Source organism: Oculina patagonica, chromosome 12, assembly GCF_052425735.1.
Source record: "Oculina patagonica isolate OP01 chromosome 12, crgOcupat, whole genome shotgun sequence".
Lineage (NCBI taxonomy): Eukaryota > Metazoa > Cnidaria > Anthozoa > Scleractinia > Oculinidae > Oculina > Oculina patagonica.
Window position 1 is genome coordinate 4,234,513 of NC_135769.1, and position 24,442 is coordinate 4,258,954.

General features: G+C 39.2%; 2 protein-coding genes across 2 annotated transcripts; both read right to left on the reverse strand.

Moving 5' to 3' along the window:
• Window positions 1-1,981: 1,981 nt before the first annotated feature.
• Window positions 1,982-17,528, reverse strand: LOC144631733 (xylosyltransferase 1-like). Its single transcript, XM_078490271.1, has 8 exons — window positions 16,668-17,528; window positions 11,647-12,054; window positions 10,457-10,659; window positions 8,910-8,990; window positions 8,170-8,386; window positions 6,684-6,860; window positions 5,694-6,167; window positions 1,982-4,761 (listed from the first exon to the last, which is right to left on the reverse strand). The coding sequence occupies exons 1-8, from the start codon at window positions 16,842-16,844 to the stop codon at window positions 4,090-4,092; spliced, it is 2,409 nt and encodes an 802-aa protein (XP_078346397.1). The 5' UTR covers window positions 16,845-17,528; the 3' UTR covers window positions 1,982-4,089.
• A 1,911-nt stretch (window positions 17,529-19,439) lies between these two features.
• On the reverse strand, window positions 19,440-23,187 carry LOC144632375 (uncharacterized). The gene is made up of 3 exons (XM_078491004.1): window positions 21,264-23,187; window positions 19,862-19,929; window positions 19,440-19,472 (listed from the first exon to the last, which is right to left on the reverse strand). Exons 1-3 carry the CDS (start codon window positions 23,185-23,187, stop codon window positions 19,440-19,442), a joined length of 2,025 nt encoding a protein of 674 aa, XP_078347130.1.
• Between the last annotated feature and the right edge of the window lie 1,255 nt (window positions 23,188-24,442).

A 24,442-nucleotide genomic window follows, 5' to 3' on the forward strand; every position in this document is an offset into this window, starting at 1 on the left:
ATGCATAATTAAATATGGGGTTACCGTTTATGCGGAATTGTTGCCAAATTGTCGAAAGCTATACCCGTTTTTAAGGCTTGTGTGTCAACCTAGGCCGGATATTTAGCTATAAAATATCAGAAACCTTTACGTCTGTTACTTCAGCCACTCGCGGCTTCGTGAATGATGAAACGGATCAACGACATGCACAAAGTATGGTTAGTGATCGATAACGCTTTTTTGCCGAGGGATATCAGCATACAAATTTCTGAGTGTACTTCGATCTCCGTTAAACCTTTTGTTGTTTTACTTGCGGTGATTGCATGATCATTAAATGAAAGTTTTATAAAATCGCCAAGAAATTTGTTGCGATATCGCTGCTTCGTGCATCTACAAGTGAGTTCAAGTAATCTTTGAATGGGACGAACAATCGTTGCGATGGAAGACAACAGGGAATTGCGAGAACGATTTGAACTTTAGCTTACCGTCAAAAGATCTTTGATGATAAGGATTCCATTTCAAACAGACCAGAGATCGTTACCTTTTCACTCTTGCGTACGTGTTATTTTTATCGACCGAAAAACCAACGGTCTTCTTCGGGTCGTGGGCTAAAGACCAGGAATTTACTTGAGCCAATCAGATCGCAAGAATTGTGCTATAAAAATGCGTGTATGAAAAGTGTGCATTTCATCAGACTGACAATAACTCACATTATCGCGCTGCTTGTTAGCCAAGAAATTTGCGTAACAATTAATGGTGTCGAGTCAAAAAGATATTATCTATTCTTGTCGTCCTATTTTTAGATTGTGAAATTTGAATTATCATGCCGACACTGAGAGTGGCAATCCTTGTTAAAAAAAGTTAAAATCAACGCGGTGGTGTCGAAAATATTCTTTTCTGTTCTAAACTAAGATACTTTTCATTGACTTTTATTTGATCTGTATTAAGCCCTGTGTCCGTGTAATAACATAACAGGGCCTGGGTCCGGTGTACACCTTTGCCGGTCCCAAGCTTTCCAGGCTAGGTTAAAAGAGGAGAGCTGGGCGCGGCATGGGAAGCGACATAAATGATGGGAGGAGGAGTGACATGAACCAGATAACTTGACTTAAGATGATTTGGGAGGTCAAATAAACAGAAATTTCAAAATGCATGCGTGATCTTGTCTTTTTTTTGGGTTTTTTTTGGGCGCACGGCGGGATATTTCAACCCTGAGACATAATGTTTAATTTATCTGAACGTAGTTCAAGGGAAAAAAATGCGCAATAGTTAAGTCGCTTAGTTTCTTAACCGGAAAGTTAAGGTAACATGCCCAGTAATATATTTTATTTCAAGGTAGAAGTTCGAACAAAAGGTAACTTTGATCAATTCCATTCCTGCTTTGAACAAGCGTAAAAGTGCAAGAAACCCCCGGGGGGGGGGGGGCTCTAAATTTTTTTTTTGGGGGGGCCCCCCCCCCCCCTCTCCCCTTTTTTTTTTTTTTTTTTATTTCCTTTTTTTTTTAAAAAAAAACTTCTATAAAAAAAAAAAAGAAGAAACGTATTCAGTAAATTAAATTGTCTGCCTAGGAGGTATTCAAATAAATCATCCCAAGTGTCAGTAGAAATTTGACAAGCCTTGTTTAAAAAATTATTCTTTATATACCTAAACTTGTGAAATCCCTACCCTTTTTATACCTGGCTAAAGGTCCCTTGGGGGGGGGCCCCCGGGGATAATAGGTAAAACGAACAGTTCCACATGAAAGTACGTACTCCTCTATAGCTTTCATTCGGATGGTCACACACTAGGGTTCCATCCACCGACTTAAAAGTTAGAACCATCTTTTGACAGCATAATTAACACAACTACATTAAAGTACTCATCAAAAGCTTTGGTCTAAATGATATTTCACTCAAAAGGGGTTTCATCTACAGGATCAAAGAACTAAAATCACATATGATCAGTTAAATTCAATTTTTTACTTTAGATGTACTGATTTATTTAAATTTTAGTCGCGAAGTATAAAAGAAAGACACTTCGTTACGAAGTTAGTTTATTCGTTAAAACCATAAGGCAATAATACAATAAGCATCAAGCTCTTTTATTTCCTCCAACGCTGTACAATTTACACAAAACATGTGTAGATATTTTAGAGGTAAAACAACAAATTAAGCTGCGGCAATTGAACGGTAATTTTCTTCGCAGCAAACACAACCCGCCAAATTGAATAACTAACATTATTTTTGTGCAAGTCTATACTGACCATGTAATGGCACATGATGAAGATATGTATATTTATACTATCTTTGATAACATTTAAATCATAAAAAAATCTTGGTATTTCTCATTCATTTTGAATTCATTACAAAACAATTGATTTAGTACACGGAATTTTGTGTATTGCTTTGGCTATGCCCTGTTTGCTGGGTAAAAAACAAGAAACTAACATAATTATTTGAAATCAAGGAAGATTACAATATGAACTGATAAGCCAAGAACCGCCTAAATTTTGTTTTCGGGCTGTCTTTCGAAGAAAGATTTGCCAATGACGGGCTATATTTCATTTAATTAGGGCGATTTTCGGGTGAGTGTCGCAAAACCAAAACCAAAATACTCACTCTGGCCAATCACAAAGGACACAGACAATCCAGTGAACCAATCAAGTCTCGAAGCAAGTTAATGTATATGTAGCCGGCACGAAGCGCGGGAAAACGTGTGTGAGTCGTGATTGGTTTTAGTTTTACTTTTGATTGGTCGAGAAAGTGGCGCGGGATTTTTACATGTAAACCAATCACTAAGCGTTGTGACACAAAATCAAAGCAAATGTGAATTATCTTTTGACACTCAAGTGAAAATCGCTCCATAACCAAGTACATTGTATTATATTATACGTTGTGTTTGTAAATTCCCCGTAATGAGGCTGTGATAAGACGCAATTGCATTTTTAAATAATAAATTTAGAAAGTGCATGAATTTATCCAATAAATACTTTCCTTTACCCAAGAGCCTTTAATTGTTGATCCTATAATAGACATAGTAGTCACAAGCAAATCATTTTGTAACTGGGCATCTCGTTCTTCAGTGTAAATAGTATTAAGAAACGAATGTGATTTTGATACGTTCTAAAGAACTCGGGGAGGACTATTTCAATTTCACACTAGCTGAAAGGAAAATTAAAATCAGTGTGCTCTAAAATGCATTTACGTCACGAGCAATCATTTCCACTGAACGCAAATGGACTATATTTAAATATTTTCACGTCACTTTTTTATCTCAACAATCCATATTAAACAAGACTTCGCGTAGTCACTTGTTTACCTCAGGCTAAAAGACGGGTAGACGAGTCGCGATGATCTCTTCGTGGGAGGCGATTTTCGCGCGCGTTCTTGCTAACAAATCACTCACTCGACTTACCATAAAAGAAAACTAAGGGACTACCATTAGGGACGGACCATTTTCTTTGGAGAGGAGGCGGTCAGATTTTTTATCAAGACAAATAATTTTTTTTCAGTGCCGTTGACTGTGCAAACAATTTTTTCTGGCTGCGTCTTCCTGCAGACAGTGTTTTTGATGTGTGCAAACAATACGCTTCTTTCGATACATTAAAATTCAGCTTGGTAGTGAGGCCTAGAGGACACAAACAAAAGAAATGAATAAACATGCTTGTAAAATTTCTTTTGTTTGTGTCCTCTAGGGCTCGCTACCAAGCTGAATTTTAACAAATCAAAAGAAGCCTATTTATTTGGGATTTTTTTTACTTTTGCAAACATTTTTTTTTTAGGATTTTTTATCCCCCCCTCCCCCTAAAAAAAATGGTCCGTCCCTTAGTCGGATATTTAACGTACATTTTTGTGTGGACGCATTCAGACAACGCGTTTGACTCAACAAAGAAAACTCAAAAATCAATATTAAATACAGACTACAACCTAGAACATTTGAACGACCGAAAAAGTAACTAATCTTTGAAATTTGGGGGAAGAAACACAACCAAAATGTACATGTTATTGTTTTTTTTTTTAGTTTTATAACGAGACCATACAATAAATACACCACCGCATCCGTTGAACATTTGCAACCGTAATTTAAAAATTTAAAATACCTAAAGGACAAACCCAATTAATCCCTATAATTTCGTTATCGTAATCTACCATTGGGTTTAACCTTGCCTATTTCTGACTTGGGGTCAGGCGACCTAGAGCTCCATGTTGTCGATTCACAAGGCGTAATGTGCTCGCACCCTGGAATTTTCCCACTTATTGTACAAGATGACTCTACCGTCCAAAAACAGTCTGTGACGCTGTCTATCCAGGCATGGAGGTCTTGCCCAGCCTTCCTGGAATTTTCGGCCGCCTTTGTAGCAAGCAACTCTGTGTTGTTAGCTTCGCGATCAAACTCAATGAGGAAATCATTTGTGTTGTAAATTCCCCCAGGGGGACCACTGTTAGCGGCGACAGCGTCTTGAGCGCTGATTGGCTGGCCTTTTGAGAACGCCAGTGGTATGACCAGGAAATTGGTTTGGCCTATCACCATGTCTTCGCCTTTGCGCGTGAAGATCATTTTAATGGTCCATTTTCCAGGTCGCATTGGTTTCTTGAAAGTGGGCTTGTGAAAGGACACGACCCAATTGTCGACCACCTTCATTTCATAAATTCCCGTCACCACATTGATTGGGTCAACCCACATAAGTTTCACATCAAATGCCTTGCCATGAACCCAGCGATGCACCAACACAGGGTCGTCCCAGGGACCCATGAGGCATGCCAAGTTACGAAAGACCCTTTCCTTTTGGTCCCAAATGGTTCCAACCTGAAACGAAAATAGCCAACAGTGAATATACATCTAAGTAGTATAGAGAATTGACTTGTGTATGGTATGTTTCAGCGGTGCAGTGAAAAATAGAGTTGCTTTGAGCTCCGCGTTTGCGAAATTTATGATTGGCTTCAAAATTCACGCATCATACATTCTCTTCCAACGAGAAACAGTTGTGGCTGCGTTTACGCGCGTTTTCCCGCGCTTGGCGTCGGTTGCACGTTTTCCCGCGCTTGACGTCGGTTGCCTGTTTTGCCGCGCTTAGCACTGGTTTTCCCGCCCTGGTTACATGATTTCCCGCGAAACGACGCAGGTAACATGTTTTGCTTTGAGCTCTGATTGGTCCATGTGTTATTCGCGTTTGTCGTGATCAGCCAGATCTGCTTACTTAGGGCCTGTTTACATGATTCCGGAATGACTTCATTCCGGAACGAGTTCATCCATCCCCATACATCTGACACTGAACCGAGACGAGGTCAAGTCATTCTGAATGAGTCATCCGGTCATTCCGGAGAAGTTTCGTTCTGGAATGACTTCTGTATCATGTAACAGACGATCGTTCCGAGATGAAGCCGCAACCGCGAAACCGCATACGGACTCCACAGTGAATCAGAGCGAAAAACGTAAAAGATTTACTGTTGCCCAAAGAAGCAGCCTACGGTCAAATCCGTTAAAATTGCAGAAATGGTCATAAATGGGGACAATAACATGTTTGAGCGAAACACGCGCCATCTGTTTTTGATCCGCGCGGAAACCACTCACGTGAAAAAGCCTAGGTTGAGCCGGTCGACTCTTTCATGTGAATGCAGAACGAACTTCATTCCGGAATGAGTTTCGTTCCGGAATGAAAGTCATTCCGGAATCATGTAAACAGGCCCTTACTAAGAAAAAATTTGGGAAATTACTGATAAACAAATTGCTTTTGTTACCTCTAATCCAACAAGTCGCTGTGGTCCGTCGCTCACGTTTAAATTTAGCAGCTCTTCGTGGCTCAACGGAGCCAACCACGACTCCAAAGTCACAACCTGTTTTTCGCCATTGCTTGTTGTATATTCAACGTCATATACAGCTAGCACCCCGGAAAATTGATCATGCTGAGTAAGCACTGTTACTTCTTTAATGTCTCCAACGGTTCCATTGGGGCACCTGTGGCTTTCACTACCTTGTGTAGGGTTAGCTTTCAAGCTTTTCACTCCCATTCTAACAAAAGACTGATAAAATGTTTTGAACACGTCACTGGTTTTTGAAATAGGGTCTTCGTGATGGTAAATGTTTTCCCAGTAGTAGTTAAGTCCTGGCGTGTCAGCGGGATACGGGTCAAACAGCCATGCGTCTAACTGGTTTATGACCTCTTGGTTGACTATAGCCTCGAACTTTCGTGCAAAGTAGTTTGTTGACTGGCTCTATAAAGGAAAAAAAAAAGAATCAGTGAGAATTCCTTGCAGAATTAAAGATCGTCCAAAATTTGACTTGAAAAAATTCCACACTCATGACGTACCACTACAAAGATCCGTGCAGCGTCTCTGATTGGTTATTAATTGCGCGCGAAAATTCGTAACCGAGCAACAACCAATCAGAGAAACTTCACAGATATTTAAGATGCTACGTCATCATAAGGAGACGTCTATCAACTAAGGCTATCCTGTTTATGACGTCTGTATTACGCTTTTAATCCTACACTGCGAGATTTTTAAATTGGCGGTTTTCTGTGTAGTGTTATATAAGAAAGCAAAGCGTCAGCTACAATGCTATGGAGCATAACTTGACTTAAATGGCAGAGGATTTTCCAGCGTTTTATCTGGCGAAGTTTGCTAAAAAAGCTTCGTGTTCTAGTTGCTTCCTCTTGAAATACAGCCGTATGGTTTGCGTTTCTCCTTAAAAAGTTGTTTTTACTTTATGACAAAGACTAAAAATCTAACCTTTATCCGGGCCATATCTTCGGGTTTGAAGTCATTTGGTGAACAGCCACACCAATCCACAATGTGTTTGTACTGACAGCGACAGCCAAGCTTTCTCTTCCAGTTGGTGAGGCGAAGATTTGTACGTATGAAAGTTTCACAGTAAGGACCATTCCTTAACACTGTGTGAAAGAAAGACTGCAAAATAAAACAGGGAGCACAACTTAGTAATAATATTACTTTGAAAAATGGAGGGGCGGGGCAGGGAGAATGGGGGTGGGTGGGGTGAGGAGTTGGTTGGCAAAGACTCTGGGTATTAAACGGTTCCAGATTCAATACTGGCCAGGTCATTGTGTTGTGTTCTTGGGCAAGACACTTTACTCTAAAAGTGCCCCTCTACACCCAGGTGTATAAATGGGTACCGATGAATTGTTTGGGAATTGGGAACCTAACAAAATGATTGGAGGTAGTTATACACTTCAGTGGACATGCACTTAATACAGCCTGAGTAGTGCCATTGATTTCCAGTTTGCCTAATGCTACAGAAACAAGAGCTGTGGCAGAAGCACAGGACAGAGTAGTGTGCCAGTTTACCCTTACAGCGGTTTTCACTTGAGTTACTTACTTACTTATTCCTCTTCGTCCCTGGTGGGACATAAGGCGGCAACGATCTGCTTCCATCGGGACCGATCTTTTGCTACAAAATGTGCCTCGCCCCAAGTGTCGAAAGTAAATTGCGTTTGCTTTGGTTTTGCATTGCTACGCTTAGTGATTGGCTCAAAAATCTCGCGCCACTTTCTCAGCCAATCAGAACTAAAACCAAAACCAATCGTGACTCGCTCGCGCACGTTTTCCCGCGCTTCGTGCCGGCTACATGTATTTGCTTCGAGTTTTGATTGGTTCACTGGATTGTCTGTGTTCTTTGTGATTGGCCAGAGTATTACTTTGGTTTTGGTTTTATAACACTCAATTGAAAACTGCTCTAGCTAACAATGTTGCCAGTATCCATTTATACCTCTGTCTAAAGAGAAGCACTGTGCGGGGATAGTGTCTCATACTTCACTTTCTACCATTTGCGTTCATCCCAGAAGCGATGAAAGCCTGCTCAGAGAATATTATTGCAATGGAAAGGAGAAAAGTTGACAAGTTTCGAAAGAATTATCGTCCAAGTTTCACTTTAGAGCAAGATTTTCAATGCTTGATTTATTTGTCCGAAGTGGCACGTAACCAGATAAAGCCGTTAACGTTTTAAATGTAAAACTACGCGCTAGATTCGTCACGCTCATGTATGAACGCAAATGGTAGTTTGTAGAGACTTTTAAAGTATCAAGATTTACTAGACAAGCAGTCCCTCATTTTCCTTTGTTTTTTGGGGCAAGAAGTGAAAACGTAGCAAGAGGACAAAATAACCACAAGAATTTTTCCTCTAACTTCTTTTTCACCTCTCACTTGACAAACTAAGGGAAAAGAGGTACTATTTGTAGTTTACTGGTACTTATTTACTAACCTCTGCAGGCAGCAGGGAATAACTGTACATATGTTTCAGTGTTGTTACTAAAGGATCTTTTGACGTCACCAAAAAGTGACAAAACTTCCTGTTTAAGGCAATCCAGTCACTTCCTCCATCAATGTCAATATCAGGAGGGATTGGTCTGTCACCGAGTCGCCACATGTGTTCATCGCATTCTAGAAATGTTCTATCTAACCCTTGCTTTTTAATAAACCTAATGACAAAAGGAGGAATTACAATCACAAAAAGGATTATTTAAAAAGTTGAAAAAACCAATAGCTAAGGATTAAGAGGAAATCCGCCAGGACTTCGAGTAGTTATTGGACAAAATTATGTACCAAAACTATTTACACCTGATTGCAAGCTTTTGTGTTACTGCTTCAAATATCTTATCGAAAGAAATCTTTTCTAACAACACCACACATCGAAAACACATTTTGAAGTTCCGCTGAATTCCACTGAATCGCTTAAGACGAATTTACAAAATGGCTACACGTGAGATTTTTCCTATACCTTGTGAACTTTGAAGTTCATTTTCTCAGACTCTGATAAGAAATTGTTGTTGGTGTTATCACGGATAATTACTTACATCTTTACCTTTTATTAAGGGTAGGAAATAACGCAATAGGATTTAAATTATTCTGGAAATTGATTTTTGTCCAACTTTAATGAATATTACTCGACTTCCTAGTGGATTCCGTCTTAACTAGTTTTTAATCAACTGATTGTACACAAACCTGACAAGTTCTCTTCCATGGGGTTTTAAAAAGTTAAAATCTCGATTAGCTCTTAAGAACTCCGCCAGTTTGGAATTATGCCTGAAACAAACAGAAATAATAATATGATTAGATTAAGAATATGAAAGCAGACGACAGCATGTCATGCAATAACATTGAATACTGTTAATAGATTTCTGTATTCGTGTTGATTCTATAATTATTTTCAATTGGTAAAATCGTGTTTAAAATTCGAAGTCAGATTCCAGTATGATCTAGGTACTGCGTGAATTTGGTTTGACTTTGACACGTTGACTGTGCTTCGACTAATCATACGGTAGAAAAATATGGAAGGCAGCAAGACGTTTAGTGTAAGGACAATTTAAGATTGGAACTCGTTAAGCGTGGACCTTAAACGTAGCTTAAATGTGAAAAGTTTTAAGCGTTCTCTTTTTAAACAGATTTTAAATAATCAAAGCCATATGCAATGATTCATGTAATTTAAATTTTAAATTAATTTAATGCATTTAATATTTATTATTGTAAGCTTTAATTCTTTTCTATTTTTACATTTTTAACATTGTTATATTTCCGTTATTTTTATTTTTCTTCGTTTCCTTTGTAGTACTTTTTCTGAGGACCACAAGTTCATCGGTTTTATTACTGTCAAGTGTCACCCTCATAAAGAGGCCCTATATGGCGCCAGGGGACAAGTGAAGTGAAGTGAAGTCACCCTCATAAAATTAAGTCTTACTTACTACTTACTTACTAGACAAGTAAGGTAGGTAAAGTCTGCTTCGAGCCTAGTGGCCCATACAGGCCGGAGCTTATCCCAGTTTCCGTAGAATTAAGCGACTAGGAGTATTGCTACCCCCCCTGGATGGGATGCTAGTCCATCGCAGGGTTACCCCCCAGCAGTAAATACGCCGGTACCCATTTATACACCTGGGTGGAGAGAGGCACTGTGAGAGTAAAGTGTCTTGCCCAAGAACACAACGCAGCGCCCCGGCCAGGCCTCGAACCAGGGCCGTTCGACTCGGAGACGAGCGCGCTAACCATTAGGCCACCGCGCCTCCCTCCCTTACTAGACAAGTACTGGGAGTAAATTACTCTTAGGGTCTCACATCTGATTGGTATCTGCTCCCGATATTATGTTCCACAAATATAATCTCTAGCATTTTATGTACTGGTTTGAATTTACCCTTAATTGGTACAATCTGGTATTAAGTTTTCCCTTGTTTTATAATCATTATCACATATTACCATATTCTAGAACAAACTACAATCAATTTGTACCATGGTTAAAATTGAACCACAACATTTACATGTACATTTCTAATCTGCCACACAGTAAAATCTATGAACATTCTTGTAAGATTTCATTTCAATTCCTAGTTATTTTAACATAATATTAGGGATTCTAGAATAAAAAATCCTTGTGTGTCGCATGGCAAGAAACATAAGGACTCTGTGACTGATGATGATGATGATGATGATGATGATGATGATGATGATGATAATGATGAGATAATAATGATGATGAAAATGACAATGGCATTCCTCCTTACTTGATTGGATAGTCAGATTCACTCAAGTTTAAAAAGAAGTCCCATTTCCAATCTTTCTTGGCCATCAAGTCCTCCATACACTTGAGCAACATTTTAAGCAGACTGGCCCCTCCCCAAATGGTCGCCATACTCCAGGGTGCTACTGCAGCATTTGGAAAATCACGAATCATCTTCAGAACTTCTCTTCGAAGATAGTCAGACCTCTGTGCAAACAAGATCAGATCACTGACATTATAATCCGTTTGTTAGTTCCAAGAAGAAAAGGTATGGTCTAGTGGTTATGTATTCTTAGCCACGACAGCAAAATTTGCATATTCCTCTACTCCTTGCAAAAACTCTGGCTGGGCAAAAATGTGGCAACTAGCATTCAATCCATGGAGGCAACCCTCCAAGTTAAGACCATTTTAGTCGCCATGGCGACTAAAATTTTGGAGCTGGCGACTAAATTTGAACCAAGGTTGCCAGCCTGGCGACTAAAATTGAGAGGAATGATTGAAAGCATCAGCTTAATTTGGTGACTAAAATTTTTCACTGGCAACCAAAACTTGAGTAGTTGGTGGCCAAATGGCCACTAAGGAAAAAAGTAAACTTAGAGGGTTGGGAGGGTGGGGGAGTAACACTACAGAAACTTGACTTACACACCAGGCAGAGCATTTTTATTATAGAATTAGGAATACAGTTGAATCCCGATAACTTTAACCCTCAGTAACTCAAACCTCCCGCTAACTCAACCCTTTTTCGATTCCCCTTCAGGTTATTTTCTTACTAATTTTAGCCTCGATAACTCGAACTCCCAACATCTCGAACCTTTTTCGATTTCCCTTGAAGGTTCGAGTTATCGGGATTCGACTGTAATTTAATTGCTACATTCCCTAGAGAGGGAAGCTAGTTTTAAGCTGCATGTTACTCCCAGCATTTTCGGTTGCCCTTTTCAGATATAACCAGAGTTATGTCATCGGTAGTAAATTGTTCAGCTTGAATCTGTGGTGCCTCCAGCTTCTTGCTGCTCAGAACTGGGGAGGAGAATTGTTATTTTCATTTGTTCAAAAATCTAAGACATTTTGATTTTCCACGACAGCTTTATATATGCCTAAAAAATGGACATCTATTAAAAATCATAAATTTTAAATAATTATACTTAAAGTAGATTGTCCATTCCTCCATCCACAAATTAGTCATACAGTACTTACAGAATCAATGTGAAAGAAAAAGTAATGATTGTTGTGGTACAGAGCCTTGAACAATCTCTTCACTTGTCGAAAAGCTCTTCCATGAAGTGTGAGGACAAACGCAACCCTGATAGGATTCCCGTATCCTGTGCGAGTGGGATCAACAGACTTCGCAGGGCTTCCCTTGTCACGCGGCACAGGGCAAGTTCTTTTAATATCAAGTTTGAAAAGCATTTTGGCCTCTGATAGACATGCTGTCTTGTAAATAAGTCTTTTACAGCTTTCAGATTTCACTCGCTTTAAAGCAGAAAGAGCGTCTTTGTGTTTTAAAGAACACGGGGGAACAAATGGTTTTTCCAAAACTGCCGCTTCACCAACCACATCGCTGTTATTTTCTTGTTTCAAGTCATTCTTTTCTTGTTCTGAAATCTAAATAAAACAAGATCATGAATGAGTTAGCTATAGACTGAAGTTGAATGCACATGGCAATGCTTTCCAGGGCCGTAACCAGACCTTTGCAATAGACGAGGCAAGATCTTCCTAGGGGGTTCTGGGGCATACTCCCCAGAAAAATTTTGAAATCTAGTAGTTCTGAAAACTCTTCAATGACATTTTTCATGAGGTATTTCTTGAGAAAAATCAATCTTGTTCAACTGGGGATTATTTTTCCAACAAAACATATTTTGTTTTTAATTTTGGGTAAAAATGCTAGATGAGGCTTTCTTCTGTACATAGCAAGTTAAAATATTATTAATTATTTTAACTGAGACGGCTCATTTTTGCTTAACTAGCCTACAAATTATTTAACAAAACAATGGTACAGTATAAGAAACAAATCTAATAATTATCTCTCTGCATTGATGACTAAATTTGTAACCAGGATATTACACACATGTAAATATTTCTATGTACAGATCATGATATTCTCCCTTCACTTTACTGAAATTTATCAAACAAGCCTGTATGTGACTGCTGACATTTATAATGCTTTTTACCAAAAAGGGAAGTTTTAATCCACAATACATTTAACATGTTTATCCCTTGATCTCATGTTTGACCAAATATAACAAACACATTAGTAGGGAGAAGAAAAATTTGCCAACATTTTAGCTGTATTATTACGGCATTATTCGTAACCTGATAACAACGAAAAGATTGTCATCATTTGTCATATTGATGAACCATTTCATTGGTATAGCAATATGGCAGCAAAAAAAAAAAAAATCACAATTAAAGGAAAACGACGGTTACCATCAATATCGATCCCTAACCTTCCGAATTCTACGAATAACCCTTGACTTTTAAATTTTTGACATGTTTGGAAATTTACAAATAGCAAGAAAGTATTGGCCATGTTAATTTATAACATTATTTTGAGAAGCATGCTAGCTCAGTTAGGGTTGCAAATTTAGAATCTGCTTGATGAAATTTAGGCCATTAGACATTTTTGTGGGCAGTATTGACCAGATTACTGATTTCAGTGAGACTATAAAAAATTGCACAACGCTTGCATCTCAAGTTGAAAATCTGCGATATAGGGTATAGGACATCAATTAAGAGTTTTGGTTCTCGATAGTGATGAAAAGTTTATTTCTCCAAACACTATCATAATATTTCTAGCAAACAGCATAGATGCCAAGTCTCACGCTTTTGGCGCGAGACTCACTCTTTTTGACCCAATCTCACGCAACCACGCCATTCAGACAAAATATCACGTTTTTTTAAAAAATACTACAACTTGAGGAAAAAGTCTTATTAATTTAAATAAAGAGATATACTTTCAGCTGTACTTTGGTAGAGATGAACGCTAATCGAGTAGGGAAGAGTTTAAAAACAGCAAACGCTTGCCAATAATGAAGGAAATTGCTTCTCTGCAACTTACATTTTTAAAAATTTTCTGGGGTAATATACCCCCACACCCCCCTAGAAGTTACCCCCTCTGGGTCTCACTAATGCTCCTTCGGGGCAATTCAATTTCTCACTCCATACCAACCAAAAAACTTGGCATCTATGAAACAGGTGGTGAGAAAATCATCAACTAGCAATACCTTAGAGCTCTTTAGTTACGTGATGAAGGTTGTCTTGATGAAAGGTCTCCCAAATTCTCTGAGCTTAACTTCCTTAATGCCATTCATTCTCGAAATTCTTGGATTTCCTATTTTAGCTTGCAACTTATACCCCTAGCTAGGAGGGACTCCCATATGTAAGGGATATGGATGCTCCTCATCTCCCTTACGGGTGTAATTTATAGATTTTGGTCTGAGAAAAGAATGCCAATTTTTAGCCATCAAGGCTTCATTTAAGGTTTCCAAGGAGAAATACATAAACGTTGTCATACAGTGTTGACAGCCTAGCCTGGATCGATCAGGCATGGCAAATGGTATCTTTTATGGGTCAAAAAAAAGGCTTGGGCCCAGGGCTAGAGACTAACTTTGTTGACACCTTTGATCCCACTAGCCAAAACCAATATTCTACTAGCCAGAACTTTTAAGCATGGTTTTCTTTTTTTTTCCAAGCCAGCGGAGACAAAAGCAAGTGACAAATCGGACAAAATAGGTTTTTCTTCCTAAATCCATGGAAAGTCTGTGTTCCACGAAGGCAAAAACTTGCGTTTACAGGGAGGCACTTTGCTGTCTTCATTGGGTCTTTTCCTCACTTTTTTGCTGCTACCCACTGCAGAATAATCTCGGGTATCAAACGGAACTGAATCTTAAATGTGTACATGAAAGCTTTTTTGAAAGCGTTCACGTACGTGACCTCTCATCCACGTTATTCATGCAACCTTACCCAATCACTGATTAACGTTCCAACCTACACATAATATTCGATTTCCCAGGTCGGCTAACAATCAGCAGAAACAGTTTTCTTTTACTTGTCGCTTTCGTCACCGGAAAGTCCTAAAAGAAGTTATCAATGATCGTTTGTTCGCTTTTCGGTAACTTTAGCTTGTCTATATTCTTTGATATATGTCAACAGTATATACTTGCTAGTAATGTTCTCTCAGAGTCGATTTCAATTTGCGGTTTCTTTTCACAAAACTGCCTAGACACTTGCCATTTTGGCTAGTGAAAGCCCAAAATCTACTAGCCAAAACTGCATTTCTACTAGCCTTTGGCTAGTTGGCTACCGTTAGTCTCAAGCCCTGTTGGGCCCCACCCAGATTGGTCTCCTTTTAAGAGTTTTTAATCTAAATATTTCGTCAAGCATTCCCATTTGTTTCACATGAGAGTCCTCCCACCCCCCGCTTATACCCCTGTCACAATAGAGGCCCTGACTGGTTAATTCTAACAAGCAACATGGTCCAAAAAGTAAGGACGGCCATGATTCAAATGAAATTGCAACAAACAATAACCTTTCCTGACTTTTTCTGACAAGTGACAAAAAGGCCTAGAATGACTAATGTAACAGCGACACCAAATGAAGCATTTTGAAATTCAGACAAGTGACATGAGGACAGCCCCCCCCCCTCCCGCCCTACCCCTCTGGCAGGACCACACAATATATTTTTTTTACTGATTGGTATGTATGTATGTATGTATGTATGTTGTTGTTTGTATGTATGTATGTAAAAAGCCATAAAAGAAAATACCTACTTGTAATAAAGTAAAATAAAATGGAATAAAATGAGATATATTAATGATAAATAGTAAAAAACAAAAAACACTTATTTCTCTGAGATCTTGAATGAATGACCTTTGGTAACATTTTGACTGCCATGTATTAAAGAATATTGTGAATTACTCTCATTGACTTTGGATTGGAAGTAGTAAGCACCAAATTATGAAAAATATGGCATAAAATAAGCTGAATGCATTTAAACAATCGCCCGAGTACATTCGAATAATACCAGCTGCAGACAGGAGTAAACATAATTTGTAAACTTCAGTGCATTAAAAAGCCTTTTGAAAGGTGCTTCCCTTGATTGTTTGCTAATGGGAATTCATTACGTTTAAGATGAAAGCACTGATTACCACATATCTGCTTCATTCACTATAGCTACATGAATAATATTACTATAAGACAAATATACAATCGCTGAAGCTATATTTGATGTTTTCAAATGCCAGAAATATATAAATTATATCGATCGCTCCCCGCTGCGGAAACACAACTAATAGTCAACTCTCGTTATAGCGGCCGCTCGGGGTGTGTTTGTTTCTTTTGGGGTTTTGGGGGTTTTTACTTTTCGGGGGGGGGGGGGTTTTAGGGGGGGGGGGGGGGGGGGGGAGGGGGGAGGGTACGAGCAATCGACATCAGCTAAAGCTGTTGTGATTTCTCCCATGTATATTCCATTTTTCTCAAGGATTTTCTGATTTCGACGAAGATTTGTTTAATTTTCGACCACGTTAACTGTTTATTTAAGTAAAAATTAAATACTAGTATTCACAATTGTGTATTGGGACGTGTAGGCTTGTAGCATTGTCTACGGAACAATTCTAAAGCTGTTATTTCGTTGTTTTACATGAACGAATTAAATTTAAAAGCTTCAATTACAATACAACTGTGAACAAGCCACGTTGAATAACGTTCTCTTTGACAGATATTCTTGGAATAAACAAGAAATGCTGCCCCTATATTTATGACCTTTGAGCTGCTTTCTACTTTATTACCGACTTCAGAGTTCGCAAGTCACTTCACTTCACACAAAACACTACCAGTTAGAACGCATTAAATAATTCACGAAAATAAAATAGCTGCTTTAAATAAAAACTATTTTTGCCTAATGAACTCCCCAACAAAATCTTCTTATAATTTTTATAACAGAAAAACCCCCTGCCAGAAAAAGAAATCAAAACGCAACCTTCTGCGATCGATCTATTTCGTCCGTAAACACCGCAGAAAAAAACATGCACGATATTACGGATATTGCTTAGCTAAAAAAATATTACGTGGACGATCTGTGGCAAGTGAAATCATGAGGCTTATAGATAAAACAAGAAGCATTAATCGTTTTAATTGTTCCCCTTTATCTGAAGGAAAATCTAAAAAGTCATTCAGTTAATGAAACGAAGGAATATTTCGTCTAATTCTCTCAGACCTACCTGCTTCCTTTCCACGTGTGAGCGCGTTTTCCAACTCGACCTTCCGACGTGACGGCTTCCAATTACAGGATGATCTTCTGGCCAGTGTTTAGATGAGAAATAAATGGCCGTTAATACTTGAATAATTACTATTAAACCAACAATTCCCAAGATAAATCTAACTATTCTAAACTTCATGACCGTATGAAGTGTCACGTAACCGAAGATTACGCTTTTTTGTTCAGTTCAAGGCTACCGCCGATTCGCCGCAAAAGGACTGGGACGGCGAGCAATTTCATTGGTTGGTGAGTTGAGTGCGTGACGTGTAACGTAGCGTGACGGTCTTTTCCAGAAAGTTTTGGATCGGATCTTCCCTGCTTTTCGGATCACGGATCAATGATCGAACCACAAAATTTTGGCAAAAACAAAATAAACAGATGATATTTCAGGACATAATTCCTCTTGACAAGCTTTAAAAAAGCTGCGGTCCGTGAGTATCCAAGTAGTCTTGCAGTTGCTCCAGAGTTTATTCCCAGGGAGGGAAGTGAGACTGAAGCAGGCCAAGCGCACGAAAGAAGTGTTATCTCTTGCGGAAACCACAGCGATTTGAAGAGTCACCTCTTGAATGTGAGTACCTCTCAGACTCTCAGACAGGAATACACAGACTTGACGGAATGTCTGCAATACCTGAATTTCTACAACAGCTTGGGAAGGAATGAATGAATAAACCAAAACTGCTTTCCAGTGTTGCGTGAAATTAGCAAAACGGTTGTAGTTCTCGGAAATCCAATTAACTGGAATTTGAATGTCTCCAATGCACTGCAAGCCAACGAAACGATGCTCCTTAATACAGATCATGCATAAAAGGAACCGAAAGTCGACTTCGATCGCAAATGGTATGCAAAAAGAAGCTAAACTTAAAAATAAACAAAACATTCTTTTCTTGATGACGTAGTTATAGACAAAAGACAGCAAAAAGGCCTGCTTCGAGAAGAAAAGAAAATTAACATAAATAAAATCTTACTCTCCACGGTCAAAGATTATCTGTAATTAATCGTATCAAGAGAATTTTTTTTTCTCTTGATCGTATAGATAGCCGTTTTCTTTCGTTTTGTGCCTTCACGTCCAGCTGCGGTGAAAAAAAAAATGTTTAGTTTTAATAATCATTTAAAAGAACAGCAAAAAGACCGAAAAGTCAATTTTGGATTAAAAATGTTCCCGGGGCTATATCGAGTGGAGGTCTAATTATGTTATTCTTTCAATTGTCAAGTACACAGAGGGGCCTCAAGCAATGACGCTGCCATTGCGTCTAGCATGATAAATCAAGGGGTTGCAACGGATATTTTTTGCCGGATCTAGAAACTGAAAATATAGTTCTAAATAAAAATGCCTTTATTTATTTATGTTTCCTGGTGTGAATTTAAACGATTTCGAAATAACGAGCACAGAATTAAAATTGAACTCGCCACGAAGCTTGCTAGCGTTTGTCTCACATACCTTCCCTTTCTGAAGGCCTCCTAGGGCGGCCTTTCCATACCGAAAGGATCAGCTAGCCTTCAAATAATTATAATGCTCATTACCTTAAGTATTTTACTGATTTAAGTCTACTATACCGAAAATGACCGACACCGGCCTTATCTGCTTGTCACCCAAGGTTTTCGCTTACGAGGGGTCAGTCACAGGGGGCGGGGGGAGGGGAGTCTAAATTAATTGTTGAAGATACGACCACTGACTGACTTATGAACTAGAACTTGCTGGGAACTACAACTTAGATTGGGCTGCAATTCAGATTGTATTAGAGACTTGGGTTCGTGTTGGTGAGGGAGGGGGGGGGGGTAAGGGTATTCCTTTATTTTGGTTTGCAGGCGGGACGTGCCGCTTTGAAAAGGTAAAGCTTTTGGTCACTAAAGCGTTGGAGAAAAGGTATTTTTTTCTCGAGTTTCAGTTAAAGAGGATTAATTATCACCGGAAGGCTTACATAAAACAATACGATATGCTCCATCGTCTGAAGGTCTTAGTCTGGTCCTGATACAAATAGGGTATACTGTTTGGAAACAAAACAACGCGTGGTATCTGAATTCAATGGCTTTTGCCTTAATAAACAACCGCAAGAAATGACTATATTTTTACCACTTCAAAAGGCGGTGTTGCAAATAACGACAAAAATAATGTCTTGGGTAGATTTGAACCGATTTCTGAAGAAAGCTGAAGAAAATGTCTTGTTGCTTGGGTGGGCTAGTGTCAACACTTGATAATGATAATAAGCACGTATTTGATTAGGATAAAATACTGGCGTTGTTCATAAGATGTTCAGCTGACGTTTCGAGCTTTGTCACTTGGTCGGAGCAATGGCCTCCTGACGTGACCAAGCCGCTAGATGAACGAATTATTTATTCTGCTTTTTAATTACTATTTATTTAGATATATAGAGTACAACCCTAACGTGACATTATTGGCGATGACATTTCTAAAATCGGTAAACCCTTGCCTTTCGTTTAAAGGGACACTGTCACCAGTTCCACTTCAAAAACTCAAGAGCCTAAAGACATGCATGTGGAAACTACGAATAGTGGTCCAATTTTGTTAAAAATCACCATCTACATCTACATAACATCTACATTTATTAAGTTGATAACATCGTTTAAGACATCACATCAACTATAAGAGTACAAAATAACAAAAACAAAATGTACATGTATAAATAAGATATAAAAATACTTAGTTACAATTTACTTGTTTACATGCTTCCCTAAATTTAATTTAAAATTCGATAATGACTTGCAATTCACTAAGTCAGCGGGCAGCAAGTTCCATTCTGTTATTAATCTAGGAAAAAAAGAAAACTTAAAAACGTCCTTAGAAACTAAAGTGTACTAAAGCGATAAACAAGTGATATTATTGTGATGTCATCAGGAACTTTAGATCTACACTTGAAAAAAATCAGGCTGATTTTTTTCAACTTTTGCCCTTGTGGACTGGAAAAACACCTAAAAATTAATTATTATGGCTCCCTTCTTCCTTCAACAAGAATTTATTTTATATCTCCATCTTGATTTACTAGGTGCATTTCATGTACAAGAAGACCTATTCAACAATTTTAGTACTTTTTACTGAAAAGCATTAAAATCCCCGTGACAGTGTCCTTTTAAATTAAACCCCTCTCCACCCTCCTCTTCCAACCCCTATCAAACCCTTCTCAAGCAAATGAAACTAACCTCCTCCGGGGGGTACTCCCATAAATTTCGGATAGGGGGTGTGCTGCGAAGGTTCTTAAACCCTGAACCTAATAAAGGATAAAGAAAGCAAAAATTGATACCCTTTTTAAGGCCCAAAACCGAAAAACGACACCCTATTAAAGGGAGGGGAAGCATTCTGTGACGACCCAAATAACGGCTAACCGCGCACGGCAAGACACAAATCTTTATAAAATCGCTTTACTAATACTTGAACGGATAGTTCAGTTTTAAGATACCTTTTTTATATTAGCTGGCCGTTAATTTTAGCAGATAGACTCTAGGTACCCTATCTAAGGATCACACCAAGAATACAATGCCAAAAGGAGCAAAAACGATACTGAGAACCTTAAAACCATACCCCATCCCGCGGCACATACCTATATAGCCCATATATGCATGGGAGTACCCCCCCCCCCCCCCCCTCCCGGGCTAACCCCTTGGGTTTAACTGAGTTGTTTTGGTTCTTTTCATCAAAAGCTATTCGTTTTCTCTCTTCTTATCGGAACGTGATGTTGACGTTATAAATAATTATTCTCCTCATGCCGAGATCGCTTATGCCGGCCGGAAAGTGAATTCCATCCAGATTCCACTTGGAATTTACATCCGAACTGTCTGAAATGCTGAAAGGCATTGCAAAACGTTCATACCCGACACATGATGGATTCAGTTGAAAAAAATATAGAACGCCACATAAAATTCAGTAAAACATAATTTAAAATTTATGGCAGGGAAAATATGATAATGTCAACAGGAGGCCTTGTCCTTTATTTTCGCGAGAACTTAATTTCGCAAAAATGGAACGGGTACATTTCGAGGTACTAAATTTGCGCGATTTGGCCAAAAAATACATTTCAAACAAAAAAATACAATAAAAAACGTTACAAATAAATTTTCGCGACTCTTTGTTCTCGCGATTTTTTGAAAATTGCGAAAATCGCGAAAATAAGTAACAATAGGTAGTTAAAAGGGTTCAAAATGTTTTCAAACTCGGAGCGCAAATAAAATTTAAAAGCGTGAAATATTTCGTCTGATATCATCCAGACTTCATCAGTCACTGAGGTGGTGTTTTTTAAGATGAATGTTAAGAAGACATTTCACTGCCTCGGGGGAGTTAAAATTCTGTCATAAATTGGAGCTAATTCAAAACCATTGTCTCTATTTAACAAAGGTTTTCTGAGTTTTATCTCAATGGCCTCTTTCACCCGGCGTTTAAAGGTGTTGATTTCGGTGGCTAACACTTTTGTCTTGCTTGTGTCTACCGAGTGGCCCTCCAGTCGACAATGTTCATGAATGGCTGACGAGTTCCTCGACTGATGTTCTTTCATTCTGGTTTCCAGTAAACGGGACGTTTCGCCAACGTACTCCTTGTTGCACTGTTCACATTGAACCTGGTACACAGTTCCGCATTTCTTTAGATTGGACGTTTTGTCCTTGACATGTACCAATTGCGACCTCAGGGAATTTACGGGTTTATGAATAAGTGTGACCTCGTGTGACTTAAACGCTCTTTGAAGGCGTTCAGAAATTCCTTTGATGTATGGCGCTGAAGCGTAGATTTTCTTCTCGTTTTCGGGCTCTTTCGTTCCAGACTTGGAATGCGGTATTGTTAGCATCCAATCTGGGTAGTTGTTTACTTTCAAAGCTTGTTTCACGTGTTGGGCTTCTCTTGTTTTGTCCTCGTCCTCGGTAACCAAGGTCTGGGCTCGCAGCATCAGGGTGTTAACTACAGCTCTTTTGTGTTGAAGATGATGATTTGAGTGGAAGTTCAGGTACTGATCCGTGTGCGTAGGTTTACGGTACACGGAGATCTTGGTAGAACCATCTTGGTTTACGTGTACACAGGTGTCAAGGAACGGGATTTTACCCTCCTTTTCTTGTTCCGAAGTGAACTGGATGTGCTGATCAATCGAGTTCAAGTGATCAGAGAAAGAATCGACAGCATGTTCGTGAATCTTGGCCATCGTGTCGTCAACATATCGGTACCACATAGTTGGCGGGGTCGGGGCGGTGTCCAGTGCTCTACTCTCAAACTGTTCCATGTAGAGATTAGCCACTATGGGAGAAATTGGGGACCCCATCGCAGCTCCTTGTTTCTGTTTGTAGAATTCATGCTGGTATGTGAAGTAGGTACTCGAAAGGCACATCTCAAGTAATGTGGATAATTGTGTGATATCCAGAGGGCATCTATCCGGCAGGCTACTGTCACCTTCCAGTTTCGCTTTGGTAACTGAGATGGCTTCATTAATCGGGATGCTAGTAAACAGTGCAGAAACATCGTATGAAACGAGTTTCTGTCCAGGAGGTACCTCAAGCTCTGCAATCTTGTTGACAAAGTCTTCACTGTTGACGATGTGATGACCGTTGAGGCCAACGAGAGGTTTCATAATCTTAGCAAGGAACTTGGCAGTGTCGTACATCACGCTACCAATGCTGGAGACTATTGGTCGTAACGGGGCGTCCTTCTTGTGAATCTTGGGCAGGCCGTAGAACTTTGGAACATTTTCCGCTGTGGGGTAGAGCTGGTTATACAGATAGCCAGGGATTTTTTCTTCTTTGCGCCAATTTCTCAAGGTTTGAATGAGCTTGTTTTTGATGGAACCAGTTGGGTCGGATGTCAGTTTCTCATACGTGTTGGTGTCGTCTAGTAAAGCCTTCACCTTGGTGTGGTAATCTTGTTTGTTAAGAATGACCGTAGTGCGCCCTTTGTCTGCTGGCAGGATGACAATTGAATCGTCCTTCGCCAAATATTTGATAGCTTCCCTTTCGGCTTTGCTGATGTTCGATCTTGGAGGTTTACTCTTGCTTATAATTTTAACTACTTCATTTCTCAGGCTCTCGGCTTGGCTCTTATCCTTCAGTTGGGTGCAAGCCAGTTCTGTGGCTGCTACGATATCTTCAACTGGAATCTTTGACGGGGTGACGCTAAAGTTCAAACCTTTCATAAGAACCGATTGTTCACTGTCGGTGAGAGAGCGGTCTGAAAGATTTATTACCCACTTTCTCTGATCAATTTTAGTGTCTTCGGTGTTCAACGTCGGCAGTTCAGTTTTTTGTTTACTTTGAAGGCGATCGAACTTATGCCTTTGGCGGCTCTTTGCCTCCTCAAAGTGCGACGAGTGTGTGTTCGCGAAGAGAGTAAGAATTCGGTTGTTTATCTCTGTTGACACCTTGGATTGTAAACTTGATTTCAACTCTTCCATGTTCTCCTCATATTTCCGGATCGTAAAGTCACATTGTCTTATACGTTCCTGAAGCAGTTTCCTCTCGGCGTTAAGTATAATCCTCGTGGTCTTGATGCCTTTCATACAAGTGCGTAGTTTCAGGCTGTTCGGAGTGACGTTGTTATGTCTACATCGAATGTTGAAGTGCTTGTATTTTGCCACCGGGCGAGTTTTTTTTAGGTAGTCCTAGCGGACCGTGAGAATAATCTTATTTTTGTTTGAAATTCAAGAGCTCATTTTCTGCTGATGTAGCCTGGTCTAATATCGAGTTGACTTGGTGGCACCATTTGAAGTACTCTGTTAATAGAATGAAGACTAAATAATGGTTCAGGTTGAAAGTGTTTTGGTTTTGACCTTTCCCGCTTTGAAGGAGAGAATACTCAAACTGTGATGTTGGAAAGCTAAAGATGGCAATTGCAAATTAATCAGACCAAATTAATCTGTTATGGCTAAGAGCCTACAGAATTAAGGTCGACCTTCCTTGTTTTGCGTGTCCTCTAGTTTGGTGTAGTTTCCCTCGAACTACTTAGATGTTAATTACTGTATATGTTATGATTTTTTTAATTGCTTAAATGAGAAAAAAAGGGGGAAATCGCGGTGCTACTTTTAAAAGTCTCTCGCAACTTTCTTAGCCAATTAGAAGCAAACCCAAAACCAATTTGTGGGTTCACTTGCGTACGTTTTCGTACGCTTCGTGGCGCCTTTATGTAAATATTATATTAGTTTTGATTGGTGTACCGAGTTTTATTGTAAGCGTCCTTTTTGATTTGTCAGACTAATTAATTTGGTTTTGGTTTTACGACACTGAACTGAAAACTGCTTAAGCACAGGGTCGGCCTAACCTGCGATCAGGCGTTATTTTTCTTGCAGCGGAGGGGTCAAGGGTCGGCCAGGATTTTTAATTTGGGTATACGTTTTACAGGACGATTTTGAATTGGGTATACAGTATTTTATGCTAAAATTGGGCATTTATGTCTCTGTATTTTTCATGATTTTGAAGGGAAATTTTGGGTATACTGGGTACAGGTTTTTTCAGGTATATTGGTATACCACTTAACCCCCCCCCCCCCCCTGGCCGACAGTCTCAGTTACAATCCAGTAATTTGTGGATTACACTCGTCTCATTACAATCCATTACAATCCAGTAACTTGTGGACTACAATCGTCTCATTACAATCCAGGGGGTAAAACGAAAAGCAGAGGTTTACCGATTTTGTGACGATTGTAATCCACAAATTACTGGATTGTAATGAGACGAATGTAATCCACAAATTACTGGATTGTAATGAGACGAATGTAATCCACAAATTACTGGATTGTAATGAGACGAATGTAATCC

Bases quoted from the DNA above. Each gene is read 5' to 3' on its own strand.
- LOC144631733 (XM_078490271.1), bottom strand. From the start codon at position 16,844: ATGAAGTTTAGAATAGTTAGATTTATCTTGGGAATTGTTGGTTTAATA. The intron at 8,991-10,456 runs GTAAGGAGGAAT...TGTTTGTTTCAG, and splicing joins GAATCTGACTATCCAATCAA to GCATAATTCCAAACTGGCGG. The intron at 4,762-5,693 runs GTAACAAAAGCA...TTTTCGTTTCAG, and splicing joins AGCGACTTGTTGGATTAGAG to GTTGGAACCATTTGGGACCA.
- LOC144632375 (XM_078491004.1), bottom strand. From the start codon at position 23,187: ATGAAAGGCATCAAGACCACGAGGATTATACTTAACGCCGAGAGGAAA. The intron at 19,930-21,263 runs GTGAACAGTGCA...ATCCTTTATTAG, and splicing joins AACTGTGTACCAGGTTCAAT to GTTCAGGGTTTAAGAACCTT. The intron at 19,473-19,861 runs GTTAGTTTCATT...TTTTTTTCCTAG, and splicing joins GGGAGTACCCCCCGGAGGAG to ATTAATAACAGAATGGAACT.